This window comes from Scardinius erythrophthalmus (genome assembly GCF_964197995.2).
Source record: "Scardinius erythrophthalmus genome assembly, chromosome: 25".
Lineage (NCBI taxonomy): Eukaryota > Metazoa > Chordata > Actinopteri > Cypriniformes > Leuciscidae > Scardinius > Scardinius erythrophthalmus.
The window spans coordinates 3,965,302-3,989,878 of NC_138245.1; the positions used below are offsets into that span (position 1 = coordinate 3,965,302).

At 37.6% G+C, this 24,577-nt stretch overlaps 2 protein-coding genes across 55 annotated transcripts in view; both read right to left on the bottom strand.

Annotated features, from left to right (window-relative positions):
- Positions 1–5,460: 5,460 nt before the first annotated feature.
- hnrnpa1a (heterogeneous nuclear ribonucleoprotein A1a) lies at positions 5,461–16,745 on the bottom strand. Of its 7 annotated transcripts, none has more exons than XR_014029472.1 (13): positions 16,630–16,745; positions 15,887–16,009; positions 15,657–15,803; positions 14,551–14,761; positions 14,363–14,455; positions 14,156–14,215; positions 10,267–10,371; positions 10,004–10,165; positions 8,948–9,100; positions 7,950–8,019; positions 6,018–6,087; positions 5,824–5,933; positions 5,461–5,603 (listed from the first exon to the last, which is right to left on the bottom strand). XR_014029472.1 is itself a non-coding variant. In XM_081357436.1 (11 exons), the coding sequence occupies exons 1-10, from the start codon at positions 16,639–16,641 to the stop codon at positions 7,958–7,960; spliced, it is 1,128 nt and encodes a 375-aa protein (XP_081213562.1). In that variant the 5' UTR covers positions 16,642–16,745; the 3' UTR covers positions 7,046–7,521; positions 7,950–7,957. The 7 variants fall into 7 exon arrangements, 3 of the variants coding, with proteins under 3 accessions (XP_081213562.1, XP_081213563.1, XP_081213561.1); XR_014029474.1 differs by having other exon boundaries at positions 5,477–5,603; positions 5,824–5,844; XR_014029471.1 differs by lacking the exon at positions 14,156–14,215.
- Positions 16,746–21,328: 4,583 nt separating this feature from the next.
- Positions 21,329–24,577, bottom strand: part of znf740a (zinc finger protein 740a) — a 28,655-nt gene continuing 25,406 nt past the window's right edge. For all 48 annotated transcript variants that reach the window (XM_081357948.1, XM_081357980.1, XM_081357982.1 and 45 more), the window contains one exon: positions 21,329–24,232. In XM_081357948.1, the coding sequence (XP_081214074.1) occupies positions 24,068–24,232 (165 nt within the window). In that variant the 3' untranslated portion in view covers positions 21,329–24,067. The remainder of the gene's footprint in view (positions 24,233–24,577) is intronic.

Here is a 24,577-nt window from a genome sequence, read left to right on the forward strand (position 1 = left end):
AATCGGATTACCATAGCGAATCAGTGTAGCCAAGACAAAAACACGTTTTAGAAGAAGGATTGATGATGTATTTACTCATTATTTAAATTAAGTTAATTTTGAATAATAATTAAAAAAAACTTAGACAGTGTACCTTTAAATTCATCCTTATTTTCATGTGTTGCTGTTTTGGTTTTGTTCCTTGTATATGACAGTTGTATGCAGTTTGGTTAATTTGGTTAGCCAACAATTTAACTTGAGCATGAAAGCTATAATGTAATAGATGGAAACTAGAGGTGCAACATGAGCATTATGAACAAAAATCATGATCATCATGAGATTTATAAAGAGTAGAAGTTCAAGCTCAGCAGTGTCACTTTGTGGTTGACTGCAAAACTTTTTATTAGTAGGTTAAACACAAGCCAAACTGACTTCACTAATTAAAAACAAGGACGAGAAAAAGAACAGTCATCTCATTTATAATAACTAATTCAATTGCATTACACTGCCATAAAGCCAATGGATATGAGTAATTATAATGCAATTAATATTAAATTAGAAATATATAATGATGATGCATTACATTTACAACAAGATTTACATTGGTATTTAAAAAAACAAACATTTTAATTATATTAACAACGTAATCACACACACACAGTGGATTACAGTAACTTCAAACAATTAGGATGAATTAGAAACCCAACAAAGTTCATATTGTTATTCCAATTGTACACAGTTTAATCAAATATTATGCAACATATGATGCATGTGCAGCAGTAGATATATAACTCTATATAACTCTTGTTCTGAGTCAGCCATACTGTTGGAAAGTTAAGCATAAAATAATTGTGTTGTTTCTGGGTTGTTTTCGTCTGCAGCTATAGGGAAAAATAGCCTATTATTTATTTATAGCTAAAATTCTATTCAGCTATACTGCATGGCACCATATGTTTCAGTTTGTTGGTTGATATTAAAGATTTCAGTATAGAGGTAGTTCATGTAAAGCAGTGGCTCCTCATCAACTTTCTCTTCTGTGAATGAAGCTTCTCTCATGACTTTGGTGCTAAAAATAATCCTGTTAAAAAACAGTAACTATTGGCAGCTGTGGTTGCCAGCATCATACCGTAAAAATACAGTGTGTTACTGTTTTTGAAATTAATAGCTAAATAGCGTTTTGTCAGTTACAGTATAAAACTGTAATTTAACAGCATATAGCTGTTTAAACATTAACAGTAACACACTGTATTTTTACAGTATGATGCTGGCAACCACAGCTGCCAATAGTTTACCGTTTTTTTTTTACAGGATTATTTTTTACAGTGTACTGTCTGTTGACCAGAAGAGGCACATCATGAAGTTCTGGCCTGCTGAAAGACCTCATCTGATCATCAGAGTCACATGGGCAGTTGTGGCCTAAACAAACATATCAAATACAATGATTATTTTCACATTTCTTTTGTTTTCCCTCGTTTTCAAGATCTTCATGCAGCATCTAAAATCATCCTCGACCAGAAAAGATTGTTGTTGTCATCTAGTCATTTATCTTAGAATGTCACGACAGAATACGCATACAGTAAATAAACAAATATAACCTGTAGATAACCATATTAAATATAATAAATATGTAAGAAGCTACTTGAGCAAAAAATGGTTCAGTTCTCTAATTATAATATATATATGGCTTATGAGAAACAATAGAGTCAATGCCAGTGTTCTTGTGAACTCATTTGATTATATATATAATTATGTACAATTGTTAATAATATTTATTCTGTATTATTACTGTTCCTTTCAACTACATGCCAATAGTTTTATTCTATTTTAGCAGAGAAAAATTCTTTCAATTTACTGCAACTTTACGTTCAATTTTGACGTTATATTTAATAGTCAAAATGGATCAGGGATTCCCTTCCTATCACACTAAAATAAACATACCAAAGACAACATAGAAGTGCATTTAATTGAAAAAGGGGTCCTATTGTTAGGGATGTTTTCTTTATTTAGTTTGGATTTGGTTCTGCTCCTGTGTGCCTGAATTCGGTGTCATTGTTGGTTACACCTGTTCCCTGTTCTGTTGAATATCCTCCCTTATAAACCAGTTCATTCAGCTCTTTGTCTGGTATTGTCTGTTTTAACATGGTTGCATTCTATGAGTTTCTTCTTTAAGTATTATTATATGTACAAAAAAAGAGTTCAATAATATCAGAACATTTACATTCATGTGAATGCAAACACATAAACGCAAGCAATATCCACAGCGTCACAGAAGGGCCTGTGTGAGTGAGGGGTTGGTAAAAGACAGGGCATTCAAAGCCCTTGTGTGTTTAAATGAAAAGTTTTAATCTTAGACTGTCTGCATGCAGAAGTGCATTAAAATTGATAACTGTGTCTGCTTGATATTCTTGTTATGAACACACACACATTAAGTGTACTTTACAATAATATGCATATTCTGCACTTGCCATGTCACATATACCCACAAACATTCACAAAAACATAATAAAATCAGAGATTAATAGAGGACTAAGTAGAAAGTTAGTAGCCTACTTTAATCCACCAAATTCAATTCAGCACATACCAGACGACTGGACGGTCCATAAATAATCTTCCACATGCAGCGACAGGAGGTTCATTTGGACCAGTATCTCTTACATGAACTCTGGGGCCTGTAAATCATTATTTATATCCACAGAGTGCACCATGAGGCAATGACAACACATCTCAAAGAGGCAATGCATGGTGATGTTAAATGAATTCGTTAGTGTGTTTCTGTAGTGCTCAGAAAACAGGCCATAGGCCTAAATGAACTGCTGTCTGAAAGAATGTGCAAATCTCTGGCGCCACCGCGTGGAGATAACGATGTGTGATTTCAGTGTTTTGCCTCCAATAAAATTGCTATTATGTTGGCTATTTTCAGAAGCATTAACAAAATGTAGATCATTGTTGCTTCTTTACTTTTCGAAAACAAGTGCAAGTAGACTGCCATTGAAAAGGTTTTAAAAGAACAATCCACAATGCCATCATTCTTAGTCACTCTCTTTGTGATGATTTGCTGTCAAACCTCAGCTACAATCAGTCACTAAATTGTGTATACAATTAAATTATTCATTTTAAAACAATATCTTTATTAGTAGCCGAATTATTATTGTATCAATCACATGAAACACAATGTATGCCAATTCATCTCCGTCTGGGGATTTTAAATCACATTTAATTTCAGTCTTTAAGCTACCTGACATGAATTCACCTCTTGAAGATGTTTCTGCATGTTTCCCTCATTGTCCTGCCACATCCTTCATTTTCATTTTATATGGCCGCAGCCCTGCCTTTTTTTTTTATTATCTAAAATTATATATTATGATATATTATAGCCTAGGCTAAATTAGAATCGCATTCATTGTAGGGCATCTGGTATAGCCAACAGTGAACAGGATACAACATTTTTATGACTGTAAATGAGTCGATGAGAATTAATATTTGTGTTGCATTAGCCTACCTGTTGACATATAGGCTAATAGTCTAATGGTGTGTTCAAGTCCTCCTGGGAAGTTCGTATTTACGAGATGGGACGTCGTGTTTACGACATATTGCGGAAGTCACTTTCGTGAGCAAGATGGCGGCGTACCTTCAAATAATTAATTAGGCTACACTTAAATACAGAAATGTTTTTAAACTCTAACGTTACTTCTAGAAAATGAAGAACAAAGAATGTGTATCAGGAGTGTTTTGCTTTTTGTTTTTAATTAATTTAAGAAGCCACTGTAAACATTATAACATTAGGTAGGCCTACACATTATTTATAACTAGCTTGTTGTTGTAAATACAAAAGCCCGACAATGTCACTGCTAAATACGTCTAGCCTATTATAGCTAGTATTCCGCCATGTTTCTCACTGACACGCCCCCAACGCGTGGCTCAAAGAGAATCCCGAGTTTCCCACTTGTATTTACGACTTTGTGGTGGCGTTGTGCTGCGTTAACGCCATGTCTTAATTACTGTAAATAAAGCACATTTCCAATCGCTCTCGCGGTACTTTGATGTCATACACCGCTTTAGTCGAGCACACCTTAAATCCGCAGTGGTCAGGTGGTACAAGTTGTAGCTCATAAAATGAAGTTTATTCATTGTAATTTAGTTCTACTAGCAACTGAAGGTTCAGAATGACGTGAACACACCTTTTATGTAAATACTGTCTTTATGGCATGAATTGACACCATAATTTACAGTAAAAAGACAAATTGCCACATTATGAAATGATGTATTACTGTAAGCAAGGCAGTTTTTAGAGTGGTGCAACTGGGAATTGATAAAAAAAAACCTTACATCGACTACTGAATCTACCATCTAACAAACTTTGCTTGTAGCCATGGAAATTTCTAATTGGATTTAAATGATTGATATACATGGCAAAATAACCATGGTTGAAACTAAATAATGAAGACCCAATCTAACATAACTAAGCTACTCTACAATTGCCATAAACAAACATTTGAGTGAAAAGTGCTGAGTTGAATAAAGCTGGTCTGTTAGTCAGTTACAATGTTGTTTAATGTGGTCAGGTCTGTAATTCCCAGATGAGGAATCAGGTTGTTTCAGCCTCATGTAAGAGCATGTGGAGGGCTAGACAGAAACACAAACCATAGGGAAAAACCTAGAGGAATGAAAAATTCATTCGTCCCGCTGAAAATGTGTCTGTCCAGGCGGCTGTTTTGCCCCATCTAGATTTGGTCTAATTTCTCACCCAACAGGGCAGAAGAAATAGAAAAGGCTTTGTGAAAACTCGAGGCCTCTAGCCAGACCACCATGACGGCATTCTTGAGTTAATGACCCGGAGAATATTCTTCTCTACTTCCACCTCTCATGGTACGGAGAAGCTTATACCATGTGTAGCCTAACATGCATTATTCTATCTGAATTCATAAAGCTTCAGCCAAATTCTGTGATGCATTAACAAATCTGAACATTCGATTAAAACAAACATGTCTATGATTGATAAATAGGTTGTGCTTTATCTTACAGTATATGCACTTACCAGAGAAATTAAGAAGTAATATAAAGGTAACTGCATGTCAAAGTTAATTTCTTTATAACATGGCAAGTAAAATTGGTTTCTTAATATTCAGGTCTACATGCATAAAACTAAAACAGTCGGCCATGAAAGCTTCCCGAACACGGCAGAGGTTTTAATGCTTCAGAGTAAGTTGTGCCAGTGATTTAACTAATGAAGTTGAGCATTGAATTCGAATGCAGGAAATACTATTATAATGGTCTCATTTTGAATTTCTTTCAAGATTCTGTTTGATTTGAAACAGTTAATTTCAAAATTTATAATATTGTTCACATTTCAGGGACAACTCAGTACTTCTGTGGTTAAGTGCAATGAAAGTGCATGTAATGAAAAATAAAGTGCAACCGCCTATGTTATGCTTTTAATCTCAGTTGCAAACATATACTGAAACATATTTATTATACTGCATTAATAAATTCAACATTCCACGCCGTAATGTTAACTTTTATTAGAAGACATTAAAAAAATTGTACAATTTAAAGTAACAATTAAAAAACCAAACATTTTTCTAATGCTGTCCTGCAGCTATTGTTTGGTTCCATGATTTGATAACCTGAGGGGGAAAAGAAGAGAAAAACTTGTCAAAAGTGGCAAAAACACAAATTGGAATGCTAAAACTAAAATATTTACTTGTTATTGCCTGGCATTAAACATTCTTATGCATATAAAACCTGTGACATACTGTGACAAAGGAAAATTCCCACACAGAATGTATTAATTCATTTGTTTCAAATAAATACTCGCAGCACTCATTGAGTCAAAAGATAGCTTACCGTTTCAAATATCCTGTCCATCTGCAAACGTGGGTAAAACAGCAGTTTCATAATAGGAATGAATGTTAAAATGTTTGTGCAGTTGCTGTTTGCGACACTCTTTAACTAACCTAGAGGGGTAAAGACAAGAATAATTTGAAAAACAACTTTAGACAACGAACCAAACGATGATAAATCTAACGAAATGAACTCACCTTCAAGATCACCGGCCATTTGCATTTGCTGTAACTGTGTCACAGGTATAAAATCCACCAGTTTACATCCCTGGAAAAAGAAGGAATCGACTTAAAACCCAAACAAGGAGACTAACAAAAAGACATGTAGCCAAGCACAGACTGAAGATCATAAGTGTCTCATGCACCACTGACACAAAAGACTACTTTTAGAACATAAATTTAGATACCGAACCTTACTTAAGACACAGTTGAAAATGTGGTCACTGTGACAGTTCGGCAGTCATGTTTTCACCACAACCACGAAAACAACCAAGCAACAAAATCTTTACACTGTTACCTCATTTTGATGAGCACAAATCATTCACATGAAAGAAAACTAAAATTCTCCTCTTACCTACCAGTCTGGCATGTTAAACACCTTACTTTGGTAGCTGTTTCTCGCTAGTCTTACAACAGCAATCATCTGTTCTCAATAAGACTTGCTGGCGATCCCAATAAGCTAGCCTCTCAGCTGGCTCATCCCAACGGCTAGCCTCTCTTCGATGAAGCGCTTCTCAACAGTCTCTTCTCTTTGGCTAGACTTTAAGCTGGCTCCTTCCTCCTTTGCTGGCACTTCTGACCGTTTACGTGCGAGATTGCTTTCGGGTGGCAATTCAGAGTCGCTAAAAATCCTCTTACGGATTTCATTCACCACAGGATCTCGTACGAAGAATAGTTTTGTCCAAAGGATGAGCTACGTGCTACCCATATGTTGCACAATACAAAAAGACTAGAACGTGTGCTAAAAGTAAAATGAGCAAGCTGATTACGCTATATTTGTTAATGTACGCAATCTGATTACTGCTATTTCACATGGAAGTTGAAACGAACCAGCATTATATTAATTAGTCAGCAAGCAAGTTTTCAATGTGACTTAAGCGCTACAAAACACTGAAATACCCAACGGCATCAGAATACGCTGTGGGTCCGTTGCGTGAAACACAATCATGCAACAGGGCGAGTACTGAAGAACATCATTTACCAAATCAAAACACTGACGAATGCAATTAAATAAAAAAACTGGAGCGGTTTATTTAATCTTGATTGGTGACTGTTTACATTTTAAAAAAAGAAAAAAAAAAAAAAAGAAAAGCAAAAGACAGACACCCTACTGGTTCAAGAGAAAAGCCAACACAACAATTAAACCCTGCATAAAACCTCATTGGAATGCTTTGCACTTCATAGACTAAAAAAAAAAAAAAAAAAAAAAATAGGGAAAACTACAAACTAGTAAGTGTCTTCAAGGACAAGAGTACTTTTGAAACGTTCCTTTTTTTTTCTTCTTTTTTTTTTTTTTTTAACACTTTCAAGACCCCCAACCCCATTCCCACATGATTTTCCTCCCCTATTGAACACGTTCTCTTCGCGTGGCAGACGTTAATATCGCCACCACGCTGCTTGGCTGGGCAGATCTAGGTGTAAACCTGCTTGCTTCTCTCCTTTCCCTGTCATCTCTCTCTGGCTCTCCTCTAAGTACTGTGGCCTGTTGGACAATACGGAACATAAATTCAGTTACACTTTGCAACCTTGCTTTGTCTTTATCAAGAGCTGAACTGGAGGGGAATGAGTAGTAGTAGCACAGAAGCAAACCTTCAGGTCAGCTAAGACTGCATTGTTAGGACAATGAGGATGAGTTTGCATGTGCTGCAGCCAGAAGGTTTGGAGAGCAACTCAAAATCAACATTCGTCTTGTGATACTGGATCTTAGCTTAACAAGATTTGAAGGTTTGCTGCTGGATCCCCTGCACTGAAAACTCAATGGTTTTACTCATTTACCGACCAATTGAAGAGTGATTAGGGGCTAACATTTGCATAGGTTACGCATCTTATGAGATGTTTGGACATGGATGAGCTAAAACAAATTAATGGCAAACTTCAGAGCCCTTTTTGCATAAGCGGGGCAATTCTTACCCTGGAATTTAAAACCTTCGCCCGCCAGAGCTGCCTCCATAACCACCACTGGAGCCTCCTCCATAACCACCTATGAAAAGAAGCATGATCGAGCTATGACAAAAGTTCAGTCATAATAGTTCCATAATTGCTGCTTTTGATAAAAGTCCACACCACAGCTGTAACGATAACGGCATGGAGGAACGATATCGTTGGGATCACTTTCAGAACGATTTTTATCCTGCTAATGACCAATAAAAACACTGACAGCCAATCAGAATCCATCCTGCTGTAAAGAGCTCGAACAAACGACAAAACTGAACGATATCGTCCGCTGGTGTGGACACTAATTTAGTTATAGTTCTTGGTTTGAACGGGCCTTTACACGTGTCCTAACCATATGCAACACGTGATAAAAGGTATCTTTTCTGTTTTAATCAGACTTTTTTCCCAGCTAGCTGCAACGGCAATATGCAAAGAGCAACAGGGCGATTCTCTTTTAGAAATGGTTTGTATTTCTGCGACGTCCCTGCTGGAACAACAACATACAAAGTATGACAATGATAATCTCAGGCACTGATTAAATTCTTTAAACATAAGGTGACTGACTATCATTTTGTGTGACCTTTATAGCCATACTCAATGGATAATTCAACCCAAATATTGAAAATAAATTTAAGGAAACAAGAATGTTTAAACAAAAAAAAGTGTATTCTATGACAAAAATAGTTTCAGTCAATCAGTATGTATTTTTAATAATGCGAAAAAGGTGAAACATTTATGAATTTGTTTGTGTGCGAGTGCAGTGCGTTTGCAGAAAGAGCTCCGCCCACACGCTCTTCTGATTGGCTGTGATTTATGACTGATTTTGTCATGTCCTGTAGATGCGTCACATCTGGTGTAGACAGACAAATTGCTTGTCGCTGGAATTTTATCGCATCTAGTTAAGACACGGAGTTAGAACAGTTTGAATTGAAATATAATGTAATAATACTATTCACACTGCAATTTTCACTCACCACCATACGGGCCGCCGCCGCCGCCACCACCGCTCCTTCCACCACCACCACCACCGTAGTTTCCCCCCTTCATCGGGCCGTAGTTAGAGGAAGATTGGTTGTTGTAGTTGCCAAAGTCATTATAGTCACTGCCGCCTCCACCTCCAAAGTTACCTGTGAAAATTCAGTGATCTTATGAAATCTTCTTTGCTATATATATATATATATAAAAACTATTTTTACAGTGTGTACTTAGTATTAACATTTTATGACTTACTGGTGCTCTTCGCCTTTTAGTCAAAAGTGACAGAAAAAATATTTTTATTTTAATGAAATGAATGTACTACATTCTAGTTCGATAAGTTTTTTTTATTTAATATATCTCGCATGTTTAAAAGATTTTATGGTACTAAATTAATTACTAAAATAAGCTAAATGTATTGACTTTTTGACCATAGAGCTGAACATTTTTTTTTTCAACTTAAACTGTCGTAAATCTTGAATGCTTTAGAGATCAGACTTAAATTTGTTCTTTTTAAAGATGACACTTGGCAGATTATTGCTGAAGTGAAAAAAAGTTTTTAAAAAGTGAACAAAAAAAGTTACAGAATTTTACATTTATTGTTATGAAAAACTGCGCAAAAAAAACATTTTCAATTTTAATATGAAATATATTATTTTCAAAAACACATTTTACTCAAAGCCATAAATCTAAAGTTGTGGTCCAAATTTTAAGTTTTATATCTCAAATTAGCTTTCAGTAAGATTTTGTTTGGCCGCAGTACCAAAAGTTTTCATTAGATGGAATTCGTCTCCCATTCATTTCCAATGCGCTAATTTTTTGACCCATGAGGAGCACAAGTGTGACTTTTTTCAGGACCATTTAAACTTTTCGAATCTTGTCCATTATTTTTTGTGTGTGTGTTCACACATAAAAAGTGCCAAAACCCTTTACAAAGTTTTTAAAAAAAAAGTACAACTTTACGAAGAGCACCACATGGTTAAAACAAAGAGTTTCCAAGTAAACCAAAGAAACCATAAATGGGAACGTGATGAAGTGCTAACAAGATAACTGACCTCCACCAAAGTTGCCTCCTCCACCACCATTGTTGTAGTTATCATATCCGCCGCCACCACCGTATCCTCCACCTTGGTTTCCATAACCGCCTCCACCACCACCACCGCCTCCATAACCACGGTTTCCACCACCGTAATTCGGCCCGCCTCCACCATAGCCGCCTCATAAACAGAAGGGAGATATAAATTATACATTATTATGGAAACACAGTTTAACAGTCAAGTGTAATGAGAATCACATGTTTTAAAGCCTACTGATTTACCATTCCCTCCATAGCCATTATATCCGCCATCATTTCCACCGTAACCACCTCCTCCTCCTCTTCCTCCTCCACCTCCACCACCACCTCCTCCTCCTCCATATCCACCTACAAATGAAAAACATCTCAAACTTAAAAACTCAAAAACACCGTAGACCAGTAGTTCTCATGCAGGTGGGTCAGAGTACCATCGGATTTGTCCTCACAACCCGAATAACCTTTTCCAATTATTCCATGAAATATGGATCTTAAAAACATTAAATGAAGGACTAATAGAGGTTGTCGCGATAACCGCAATATTGTAAAATCATGATACTAACAAGCCAAGTGCAGAGGAATGCAAGCAAACCGCGATGTTCACGCTTTTTCTTTTTTTCAGAAAGCGATGCCCTTGTTTTACACTTTATGCATGTGTATTGAATGCAATGCAGAAGTGCCATTCCCCCTGTTGATGAACCACTGAAACGATTTTGGAAACATTATTTTAAGGTACAAAAGAATCTTTGGTGTTGCTTTAAACAAAGGGCATAACATTACCTGATGTAACGTTGGTAATATTTCCGGAAGATAAGCATGTCACAGTTAAGGGAAATGAACGCACTAGGGCTGGACCCGAATATTCGAATATTCGTTCGGTGGGTTGGTATTCGATTTGAAAATATGACATTCGAATATTCGGGTTTTTTGCACACCTGGGATCCCCCGCGAAACGGTTCTCATTCGTGCTTGAATAAGGCCGGCGACACACTGGCTGCGTGGCGTGTCCGTTTTTATTTCGCCTCCCATGTTAACAGGTTGGAGTTTGTACACTGCCTGCGTGAGACACGCGTCTCAGGCGCGGCTCGAGCCACGCAGAAAACGCGTGCATGCTAGAAATAGAACCGACGCCTTGTGTTCCAGCAACGGAAGTGTTCTCTGGCTAGAGCGCAGAACAGCGGAGTGTGTGTGGACAGAAGTGCATCAGAACAGCGGAGTGTGTGTGGACAGAAGTGCATCAGAACAGCGGAGTGTGTGTGGACAGAAGTGCATCAGAACAGCGGAGTGTGTATGGACAGAAGTGCATGCCTGAGCTTGTGTTTTGGGTTAAGCTGTGTTGCTTTGACATTGTGGAAAATAGAATAATAGAAACAAAATGTATTAGCCTTTTTACCCGTTGTTATCAACCTAAATTAATCTCGTTTTTAATTTAACTTAATTTCGTTTTTCTTTATTTAAATTTCGTTTTTCTTTATTTAAATCTACCCTTTACTGTGCCAGTAATTTGTTAGTCAGAAAAATATTAGACTACCTTAAAAGTATTGCTTAATTTAACAGACATGTGTGTGTTTTATATCACTAGTGCAGTGTCCGTTCTCGGAGCATAAGCCCTGCCGGCGTGAGGTGCGCCGCTTCCCGCTCGCGCTGTTCTGTAGTTTACTAAAAGTTTATTAATTCTGAATGTGTTGCGTCCCGCGTGTCCATCTATATTGCACCAAATGCGACACTGCACTCCCTTGAGAAGTCGATTGGATGAACGGTTCTCGAAATAATCAAAATGCAAGCGGACAGACAGACACATAGAGATTCCTGCCTTTATTAGACAGAAGAATATGTTCAGCCCCCTCTCCCCGAATATTCGATGTTCACTACTACCGAAGCTTCGAAGCTCAAAAAATGATATTCGGACCAGCCCTAGAATGCACGCTTCGTCCTGAAGTGACTTGCAACGCGCCATCGCCATTTGTAGTGCATTAAAACATTATTTTCCAGCATCCGCGTTTCATTCACTCATTCGCGTTTGCCTAAAGTGGTGTATACAAACAATGTAGTATATGATGTAATCAGCCCGCGCAGTTGTCCCTCCATAGTATGACTTACAAAAGCTGTGTGTTTTCTGCTGGCTTTTCCTCCTCTCTTTGATTACTTCTGGGAGATACGTTGGAATTTCCCGCACGTTATTTCTGACCAATCGAAGAGCAGTTTAGGAAATACGTTCAAAGACACATCAGACCAACGAGTGCATTTTGGTTCGTTTCACCAACTCAACTGATTCGGACCAGAACAATCAGTGTGGTGTGAAAAGGAACCAAAAAGACTGAAAAATGCTACAATGTATAATTTTTTGCCCTTGGCCCGGACCAAATGAACCGAACTACAGATGTAAAAGCACCCTAAAGGGCCGTACACACCGGGACGAATATCGGCGCGCGTTATTCGCCAGCGTTTTTTGTGTTCACACCCAAGCGATTTTCGCTGACGATAAGCCGAGTGAACATGCAAATTCATTCCCTGACATTAGATGGCGCTTAATGTAAAACAGAAATACTCCATAACAGTTCTCTTTTATCAAGATTTTTGTAGTCGCTGTCGCGTTTGTCATATAGTTCTTTATGTTCCAACACCAACGAGACCAGCAGCAGCTCTACAATCATCTTGCCTGGCATCTTCCTCGTCTTATTTCTACCCGGCAGTGTAGACGCTACTTGGCGTATATCTTCTTCGCCGTTACGTATGTGTGCTCGGCAAGACCGTTTTGTGTTTGAGCGCCCCCAAGTTGTGTTTTACTGTAACTTCAGAAGCTCCAGACACGTGAGCAAAAGCGCCAATCTCATTGGTCGGATAGTTTTAACCAAAAAAACAAGCCCAAGGCGTTTTTTTAAAAATGACGCTTTTTCGCGTGGCGTTTTTCACGTTGGTGTGCACACTCACATTGGCGCCCTTTGTTTAGTCATGAGGCGTTAAACGTCGGCGAATATCGCACGCGGAATTCGTCCCGGTGTGAACAGGCCTTTAGAAAGCCTCTCGTCCAGTCAGATTTGAGGATCGGAACGAACTGTTAAACAAACAATATGTTCCCCCGCTCTGTTTAGTTTAGCTTTCATTGGTTTCTGATTATGTTCTCGTTCGTTGCTAGACAGCCAATCTGTCGGCAATTTGATTTCGCCCTGGAGCTCAGGCTGGAAACCTGTACATTCTTCTATCCTGCTTCCGTTACAAGTCTGCGGGGACCAATCACAAACCGGCTTATCCAGCTGGCGCGCTATTGGCAGGTTTAATCCAATCCAATTTATTTTAATCTCTTGACGATGCTCAATGGCTTCTTTAGTTTAGCAAACAAAGCGCTCGAGTGGGTGTAAATACCACTCACTTACATGTGTTATTTTGCACAACCTGCAAAACTCGCTGGATGCCATGGCTCTTCTGCAAACCGCTGATCAATGCTCCAAACCAACATGTTTGTTGACAAGTTTCCTGAGTTTTCGCTGCAAAGTACGTCACCCGGATAGTTGCTCTGATTGGTTGAAGGACTATCCAATTGCGTACAGAGTCATTTGAGCTCTGCCCGTTGATCACGCCTCTTGTGCAGAAGAAAATACAGAGCAGACTCTCCAGATGTTCAATCTTAAAAGATTGAGCTTGGTCTGGTGATAGCTAGACTAGTTCATTGCTATAGTTATGTATTAGTTTCACATATGTCTAGTTTACTTTCCTTTGTTCTACTCCTGTTTATATAGACCAGAGTTTCAGCCGTTATTGGTCAGTTCTCGTTTATGCATTGTATGGTTTGCATTATTTTGCTTAGTGTTCATTCAGAGTGATTGGAATATCATAATAAAGCCTGTTTTGTTTTTGACTCTCCGTTTTCGTGCCTGCTGACCAAATCTTAATACTTATTTATATAACAAAAAAAATAAAAAAAAAATAAAAAAAATGGCGATATCGCAATTTCCTTCACTGCAACAGCACTAGGACTAATCTAATTATTCATATTTGAGGATGTATGCAATTGTATTTTAAGAAAATGTGTGAGTATTTTAAATTTCATGTTTACTCAAGTAATATTAGGGTGAATTCAGGAATCTCTGCTATAGAGCACTACAACGATAAAATAAAAATAAGAACAAAACGGTACCTCCTCCATATCCACCACCTCCTCTGCCAAAGTTTCCGCCGCCACCACCCCCTCGCCCACCTAAGATGGGTTTTATGAAAGATTTTAATAGTCAGAAAACAAAACATCACAGGACTACGCGACAGCTAAAATGATTGAATCTGAGGTACATTTTATGTGCATAGAGGTATATTTTACGGCATACCATTTCCAGTGTGTAACTCTCACCTCGTGGAGTCATTGAGACTCGGTTCATTTCCTCTCTGGAGAGAGCTTTCCTGACTTCACAGTTGTGTCCATTCACTGTATGGTACTTCTGAACTGTGGGTCAATGGGGAATTTTTTTAGATGGTTTTAAAAGGAATATATTTCTATATATAAAACTGCTGACACACAAATGCGTAGCAGTCACTTACTGACAATCCTGTCAACGGCGTCATGGTCATCAAAAGTTATGAAGGCGAAGCCCCTCCTCTTATCACTGTTCTTCTCGGTCATGATGTTCACTTCTTCAATCTTGCCGAACTGGCCGAAATACTCGCGCAAGTGTTCCTCATCCGTGTCTTCTTTGATTCCGCCCACAAAAATCTTTTTAACTGTGGAGTGAGCGCCTGGTTTGCACGAGTCCTGTAATCAGTGAAATTATGTCTTGACATCAATCATTCAAATACAAACGTAAGATAAAAACATTGTTATTAATATATGAAATAAATAAATTAAAAAAAGAGGCATTTTAAAACTTGTTAGTGGTAGTGTTTTTTAATTCGATTTTATAAAAACTGGGAAAATGTATATTTCACAAAACAAATCAAAAAGTTTATTATATTTTTTAAGCATATTGCTGGCTGTTATAACGCAAAATTGTGCGACAATGTTTGGCCAGGCTGTCATACAAAGAACATGCAAAAATAAGAGAGAACCAATTAAATATGAACAGCTTTTAAATAAATTATGTTGTAGTCAATGTATGCTTTTCCTGTGAACTCTGTATTTCTATGTATTTTTGTAGTCGAACGAAACTTGTAGTTTGCCATTTTTGCCAAATAATTTTGTCTGATAAATACCTTAACCAAGATTAGTTTTTGTTTGTCGCTCATATTTAAAATATTTAAAAAACCTAAATTATTCTCCTCATATTGGATGGTTTTATCCACACTAATAAACTAATTAACTAGTAAACTTCTAGCCACTACTGTATGTGTGTATGTGTGTGTGTGTGTATAGAGAGAGAGAGACTGTTCACACATATTCTAATTTGTTACACTGTTAATTTGCACAACTAGCTTAATTTCGACATTAAAATTTAAGCTATGTTATAATATTTTATTTGATGTCTTTATAATTATTCAATGTATTCCATGCTTTGGCAATATTGTATTGTACAGTCATGCCAATAAAGCAATTTTGAATTTGAGAGAGAGAGAGATTTCTAGTGGTAAATACCAGAATGTGGTTTAATTTTATTTTATATAAGCTGGAATACTGGTTGTGCGAGTAAGATTTCTCAGAATAAGCAACCTACTTCTCTAGAAACCGCCCTCTTGGGTTCAACAGCTCTTCCGTCGACTTTGTGTGGACGAGCGTCCATCGCTGCATCCACTTCACCGACTGAACTATAGGTCACAAACCCGAAACCCCTCGACCTCTTTGTGTTGGGGTCCCTCATCACCTGCGAGTAGAGAAGGGTTAGCCAGCTGGTTTCAGTGCACGCTTTCGCTCATTAGCATGTGAATGCATTGCAGATGGACCCACCACACAGTCTGTAAGAGTTCCCCATTGCTCGAAATGGGCCCTTAGACTCTCGTCTGTCGTCTCGAAACTGAGACCCCCGATAAAGAGTTTTCGGAGCTGCTCAGGCTCACGGGGGGTCTGTTGCTGAGAGAGAGAAAACCATTAAAGGAAATAAATGACAACACTACAAACAGCTCTAGGTTTATTTACCTAATCAAACAAAAGCAGTATATATATTTTATCAGGTATCTGTGCGTTTTGCAATTACTCAATCCTAATGAACACTGTAAAACAAGTTTCTTTAAAGAAAAGACGCAAATTGAACCAGCTTGTTTATTCATTCAAATCAAAATTGCCACTGCTTGTGCGCGCTGCCGATGTTCTGTAGATATTTTCGATCTTTTGTGCACGAGCGCATCGCGGGGCCTACAGCACCATCACAAATAACATGTATTTTCAAAACGCCGACGGTGAAATAGATGCACACAAGCAAAAACAGGGGTATTAATAAAGCCCAAATTAATGCAGAATGACTGGTTGGAACAATTCGAAATAAACGAATTGCGTTTATCGTTACGAGCCGCCGCTGCGAACAAAGAAATGAGACGAAGACGCGAAGAAACGGACGTTTAATCATACACTCATCTTTCTAAATGAAGTAATTTTCTCTTTGGCATTATGCTTTTTAACAAATACAGGAAACTTTGCAGTTACGATGTAATCTATAAGCTACAAGCATAATATTTTGGGTTTTTTTTTTTTACCTCTTTGGACATGGCGGTCTCCCGGTGACTGACAGCAGACCTCGCGCAGTCTCGCAGAGAATGTGCGTGCGCGTACCCGGTCACTGTGCGTCGGTACGTCGTGAGGTCACTGTGCGTCATTACGTCATGTGCAAAGGGCGGGACCACGTCCGCTTTCTTCTTTCATGTGAGAAAATGGATGGCGAACAGGATGTGCACCAAATTCAACTTTAATTTTGATAAAATAGATTTTATAAAAGTCATTAGAAGTGTTCCTTTACCAATGATTAGTGTGTTATAAGTTTTTTTTTTTTTTTTTACATATTCCACATTTATTCCCAAAGTATTTTATCTAAATTTAGGCTAAATAAGTGTTGTTGGTAAGGTGTGTAGCTAAATAGCCTAAGATTATAAGGAATTGTCGTGTGCAGGAAAGCTATCCTTATGTAGAGATAGGGGAGAGCGGGGCACAAAGTAACGCTTTGTGACTTTCTCAGTTTGTGTAAATCTACTTAGGGTTCAGATTATTTATTTTTTTCCCACATTAATTTCACACATGTTAAGTACTATTAAGTGGTTTTGTTTTAGTAATACAGTATATATTTTTTCATCACCATCATATACAATACTGGCATTTTTTAATAATTAAAAATAAACAATTTTTTAAGTTTGACTACGAACACAGGAAAACACAGCTGTACAACATAGTTCAAAACATTTCACATTTTTCTCATGTTTTCTCAATAGAATTCATAAAGGTATAGAATATAATAGCATATTCCTTATAGGGGCACATTGTAACGCAGTGTGACAACATGCCCCGCCTGCACAACTGGGATTTAAACCCGGCTAGTGTCTTCTGCTAGTTAGCGAAGCATTAAAGAACTATATCAACCGTTAAATAACATATTGGAGATTAAAATAATATCAGATTTGTCTAATTTTAAATAAACACAAAAAATAGAGATGAAAAATTAACTTATAAATTTACTTTTGCTATGGTTTAATAAATATCTATTGATATCTTCCATTGATATTGAATTTTGGCGCAATTTTTTCTCTAGTCAAGTCAAGTCATCTTCATTTATATAGCGCTTTTAACAATGTAGATTGTTTCAAAGCTCTATAGAGTGTTGATATGGCAAGTAAACACACCAAGTTTCGTCATGCTAGCATGTGTGGAAGTATTTAAAACAAGTGTGTTACAACTAGCCCCGCGTCACATTGTGCCCCGCTCTCCCCTAGCCTTAGCTAAGGAATCTATAAGTTTAAGATATAATGTGGATTCACTTGTCACATCTTGTGATATTGAAACTAGAACATTTGTTTTGTTTTTTCAATGTAATTTGGTTAATCCATTTTGGAATGAGGTGCTTATTGGATGAAACATTACATATCTTGGGATGTGGTGAAATTTGGAGGACAAAAAATTTAGACTTTGTTTTGAATTGTCTATATTTTGTAAAATATTTTATTTACAAATGTAAAGTTTTGAGAACTGCACCCCAGCTTAATATCTTTACAAAATGGAGCCCTGAGAGAATGAGAACCAAGAAATTAATTGATTTGTTTAACCCCCTATCTATGTAATACCAATTGTTATATCTCAGTCTGTTAAGTCTTATAGTTTCACTTATGTTAGCCTGTTATGTTAATGTTGGAATGCAAATATAAGCTATTATGTGTCCTCAGAGAACTTGTTAACTTTTTGGGGGTTATTTTACATTTAAGGTGCGAGGGTTCCCCAGATGTCTTTACTCAGGCGATTCAAAAGCAAGCATTAGAGTAATTTCATAGGCAGAGAGAGTAATCACAGTGAAAGATGGTCAAGACAAACCTTTTCTTTCTTTGTAATATTTCACAATAATTTGCATTGTGCACATTAATAAATATGTACTCACATAAAAAAAGTGCGTATTGTGTTGATGTATTGCAAAACACTTGTGCTGTTGTTGAAGTGTGATAGGTCAGGCTTGGTGGTATTGTGTTGATTAAGGGCTGTTTCAGGTGGACTGTAAAGGAAGCATCAAAAGTTTAATTAGATGTAATTACAGAAAATAATTACAGCTGTAATTACACGCAGGTATTTTTTAAGAACAATCTAAAAACATGTATGTGCACAATAAGTGCATTGTATCAAATGATTCATTTAAACGTTATTACATAGTAGTTAAAACAATGAATATAAGTGGAACCGCTTCTGTTGTTTTGACTGCTGTCTTCTAACGCTAACTTTGTTGTTATTGGCCACACGCTGGATCACATACACATGTTTTCACTCTTTTGAGCTTGTCGTTTTCCTTCTTCATGAATATTTCCTCCAGATCCAGCAGTCATTAAGAGGCTCTGCTTTCTGACAGATATATATTGCCTTTGCCATGCCATTGGCCACCAACGACATGTGTGATTTAATGCTCACCCCCTATTGGCTGAACTCTGACAGGGAAATTTATTGACATGCTGTGATTGGCTGTTAGGCCTCTTTGAGATGAATTATGTCATTGGCGCTGACAGGACACAGAAACTCTGTCAGATTACAGTCATAAAACTATATTGAGGGGAACACAGAGGTACGAATGTATGTATCTCTCTCTGAGAGAGAGAGAGAGAGAGAGAGAGAGAGAGAGAGTAATTTCAGTTAGTCAGGTCACATAAGAGCATATGACTAAAGCAGAGTAAGTGTAGATTAAACGTAAAATGTCCTAAACAACCTCCATAGTCCCATTTGAACAAGTGTTAGCAATGCACTTTTCGAGACAAAACAAGCTTTAGAAAAACCTGAAGGGGGTTTTACTGATGTATTTTATGTTGTAGAATAGGCTAAAACGTGAAAATATCTTGAGCTTGTGCCAAGGGCGTAGATTTGGTTTGACCATTGGGGGGGTTGAAGTTTGGGTCTGCATATTTTTCATGTGATCATGGTATAAATATGGGGGGGTTGTAATGCATAGATTTAAATATTGGGGGGGGGGGGGTTATCTCCTTTTGTTGAGTGAAATCAGGAGTCGTTTGTGAACCATGTGTAAACATGGGTATTGCTAAATGTTAGCATCTCAATTGCACAAAACATTCAGAATTTCTCAAAATTTATAAAAACAGTGAAATGCAAACTCTGAATATTACAATATAAACCTGCTATAATTAAATATAGCTACTTATGTGTTTAATCTCACTTTAATAAGCCATGTCTTTGCTGCTGACCTTCGGCAATCCAATTCAACTATACTGATAAAAGCAAGAATAGAACAACCAAGGCCAGCCCGGGTAGAAAAAGTAACACAAAAGTAACGCAACACATTACTTTCCATAAAAAGTAGCCTAACGCAACTTTTTTAGGCAGTAACACAATGTTATAAAGCATTACTTTTAAAAGTAACTTTTTTTCCCAACACTGCAAGTCATGCTTAAGAAACATGCAGAATCATGAATTTGCTCGGTGAGTCAACAGCAAAATCTGATCTAAACATCTGCTTGTTTTTGTACACCAGTAAGCATGTGATTAAAGTGTTTCTGTTCTAAAAAACACAACAGTTCACACATATACACAGTTTTAAAGGTTAGAAGGTGCCAGCAGCCATATCACTGCAGTAGCCCAAGACTGGTTGCCCACTGAAGCTAAGTAGGGTTGAGCCTGGTTAGTACCTGGATGGGCGACCTCCTGGGAAAACCAGGTTGCTGCTGGAAGAGGTGTTAGTGAGGCCAGCAGGGGGCGCTCTGTGTGGGTCCTAACGCCTCAGTGTAGTGATGGGGACACTATACTGTCAAAGAGCACCGTCCTTCGGATGAGATGTTAAACCGAGGTCCTGACCCTCTGTTGTCATTAAAAATCCCAGGATGTCCTTTGAAAAAAGAGTAGGGGTGTAACCCCGGCATCCTGGCCAAATTTGCCCCTTGGCCTCTGTCCATCACGGCCTCCTAATCATCCCCATATACTGATTGGCTTCATCACTGTCTCCTTTCCACCGATAAGCTGGTGTGTGGTGGGCGTTCTGGCGCAATATGGCTGCCATCGCATCATCCAAGTGGAGCTGCACATTGCTGGTGGTTGAGGAGATTCCCCCCTTCCATATGTGAAGCGCTTTGAGGACCCAGAAAAGCACTATATAAATGTAACAAATGAATAAAGAAGGGGCCCTAAGATAAATACATTGGGACTTACACATTTTTGTGCTATAAATGATAATGCACAGTTGAAATTGAACTGTAACGTCCTATGACATGCAATTTATCTAAATCGAAAATCTAAATCAACATAGGCCTAATCACATATTACGACAGTAAAAAATGACAGAGGTTTTCTTTTGGGCTTCTCATTCAGTAAGAGGGACTGATGTCCTTTCGACAGCAACCGGTTTCATCAGTGAAGACTCGAGATCGAGTTTGCTGTAAAAATCACATTTAAAAAAAACACCCTCTTTTGAAAAGACACATTTCAATTGCTCCACGTAATCGTCCACATGCGCCATTGGACCCGGTGTTTGCTGTTTACGGCTATATTGTAATTGTTTTCATACATTTAATTTATTATTTTAAAGTGGTGAGACAGATTTTTTAATTTGCAAAGTTAAATCGTCCCATTATTTTGATGTTCTCCTGCTAAAAAATAAACTCTGGCAATATCAAATTTTTAAGAAACTTTCTGATGGGAATTTTGTATTTTCTGCCAGAACAATCCTGCTTTAAAAGTGAATACCCAGAAAGTAAAATATGAAAACCATGTACTTTATGTAGTATTTTATTTATGCATGAAGGAAGCCCCTCTCTTGTCTCCACACAAAAACAATTCACTGAAGTGTCTGAAGTCTTTAAAGAAACGAATAACAAAACCTGTCCTTTTTTTGCATTCAGAAGATTTATGGAAAACCCTTCGGATGAAGAAAAGGAATTCACTTAAGTTTTTACATCAGATTCTGCAATATCATGCAAGAAAGAAAGTTACGTTCTTCTTCCATCAAAAGAAATCCTAAAAGCAATTTGAAGGTACAACTTCTATTGCCTCTTTCTTTTCAAATTGGACTCATGGATATCCAAGTATGCAAACTGTAATATCGTTTCCAACGCTTTGGAGAGAGGCTTTATCTAGTAACTACAGGCTAACTATATGTATGTGTGTGTGTGTGTGTGTGTGTGTGTGCATGTGTATAAACATACATACATGTTGAGTGCATAACCTTTTGTATAATTAGTGCCCTGCAGATAACAGATAAAAGATCATATTTATTTTTTCAATACTGTCCTTAAAAAGCTACACAAGATTCGTAGGTTCTTTATAAAATGTGTTGCTTTGAGCATCAGTGAATATTGGCGCTTTATATAATAAATAATAGGATTATTTGTGTAAATTCAGTTATTTTGTTGAATATATGCTGATAACTTGTGTGAAATACTATATGCACTTAACAGTATGCAATATGCATTTAATAAGCTACATGCATACACACACACACACACAAACTGTTTATATGTCTATATAGTTTATCATTTCACACACGTATCTCTCCAGTGTTTTTAAAAATTATATTAGCATAGAAAGGTCCTTAAAATACACAAAGTTTGTTGCTATAGAACTAAGAGTTTTAACCAATTCAGTTATATAAACATACATGTAACATTATAAAGAAAAGGGGGGAAAAATCAGTCATTATACAGAAATGCAGCAATCTTTTGTCAATAAACAGCAGACATTCCTCTGAAGATATATTCTGTTTTCAGTTGCCATATAACCAGAAAGCATTGAAATGCCCAATTCAATCCCTAGTTTGTCCATCGGCCCAAAAAAAAAAAAAAAAAATACAGACGAGACTCTCGTCAAACAGTAGATATCATGTTAATGATAAGATGAGAAGTTAATAAACTGACAAATACAATATCATTTGGTACAACAATAACATCAGATCTCTGGCGTTTTCCTCTATTAGTGGCCCACAGGAACTGAAGACGTCGCAGACTCGCATTAGACTGAACCTGTGCATCAGACAACACTGCGATCTCACACTGGAAACCTCGACCTCACAAAAGAACAAATCAGTCTATCTTAGACAAAACAACACAGCTGTGCTTGAACACAAGGCAATATAATGTTAAAATGACTTTAGAAGGAAAACAAAAGGCAGTGTATCTGTCCTCGTGTCAAGATTTCAGTAAAATAATATGTATATAATTACTATTTCGTGTAAAAAAGAAAAGAAAAAAAGTACAAAACAAAATAAACGAGCACATCCTAAGGCCACAAGATCGTGTATGTTGCACATATAAATCTGTACATAATATTGTGGGTCTTTTGGACGTTTTCATCACGTGTAATGTATGTATTAACAGTGTAGTCAATACTAAAGCGAATCTCACAAGAGCCCTGCCATAAATCACTCTAAAATCAGCAAAAACTATTTTAGCATTTAGAAAATTAAGCCTATTTTTAAGACCAATAGATTATTTTGCACTGTGACATTTCCACCCTTTAATTCTCATTACATAATGCACCAATTTTAGAGTTGTTCTGTAATTCTGTGATACAAGACAAATGTATTACCAGTTGTAATATATCTTTAAAATAATGTTTACATTATACTAATAAAAGTATCAGTGAAATGCAAAATAATGTAACATTGTAAAACTTGACGGTCTTAAAAAAAAGACCTAATTTTCTTTATGCAAAATATAATTTGTGATTTTTTGAGGACCAATGACCCACACACAGCCTTGAGAGGTTCTGTGAGATTATCCCAGTCATTAAGGGAGTGATGTCACTTCCTGTGAGCAGAACTCAACTGGTGGCGTCATGTCCACCAGCTCACGGCACTGATAGAGAACAAGTCAGCTGTTACACAAAGTAATATACACATCTTTCGAATTCTTACATACTTACAACACCAGATCAAACATTTATCATTGAGAAAAAGCCTGTGAATGCTTAATGAAATCATCTACGGAAGCGCACTGTGCACTTCCACATGGTCACGCACGGGTACAGTGTTACAAACAGATCTTGCGATGGTTGTAGGACATTACCCGAGTCCTCAGGACAGTAGGGTACGAACCCTCAGCAGGCCTATACATCACATATGATGCTGATTTTAACCACACTATGCTGTTGAACTTACATACAGTGTGTATCAATAGGTGTCAGTCAATAGATGATGGGTTGTACCTTTGCACAAATTTTTTTTTTTTTTGGTTAGTCACATGAAATTCCCATGTTAGGTGTGTTTTTTGTTCCTCACGTCTTAAAAGTACCATAAAACCCCTTCTAACCCCATATTACATTACCAAAAAGTATAAAACAAGCCTCGATGATCAAAAGAGAGCCTTGTGTTTCTCACTAAAGCAACAAAAGACGGGAGTTTGCCTCGTCCTCTCTGTGGCGCATCTCTCTGCGAGCAGCGGGTCCGAGTGCCGGTGGCGTCGAGAGAGAGGTCTGGGTGTGCCGTCTTCTCAGGGCTTGTGTGTGGAGAGGATAGCGTCAGACGGCGAGCCGGCCCGGGGCGGGGTGTAAGGGACTCCACGTGGACGGGGGGGCTTGGGGAGGCTCCTGGGAGAAAGAGCACGGCTGGGCCTCGACCTTTGCCACACCGCGACCCTGACACAAGCGCCGATGCCTCAACAGTCTGTCAGTCCGTGAGAAGTTCTAAAGGTGAAAAACACAGAAGTTTGGCTTTGTTATATTGGCTCACCCAAATGATTATTCTTCCTTGTGCTCATTCACACTTGGTTCGATTGCTTGGTCCACACTAGGGTTCGACTGCTGTTGAAATCATTGAATCACTGCACACAAATGATTATTGTTCCTTATAGAGTTGTCATAAAGTACAGACTTCGGTACTAAAAATTTAAAAAAATGTGACTCTTTGGGCGGAATCATAAACACCTCCCATCTTATTCAAGCGCTCATTGGATTTGTCTGTGATTGATCAGCACTTAAAAACATGTTTTAAATATACATCAATAACGCTCTTCACCGAGCGCTTACACA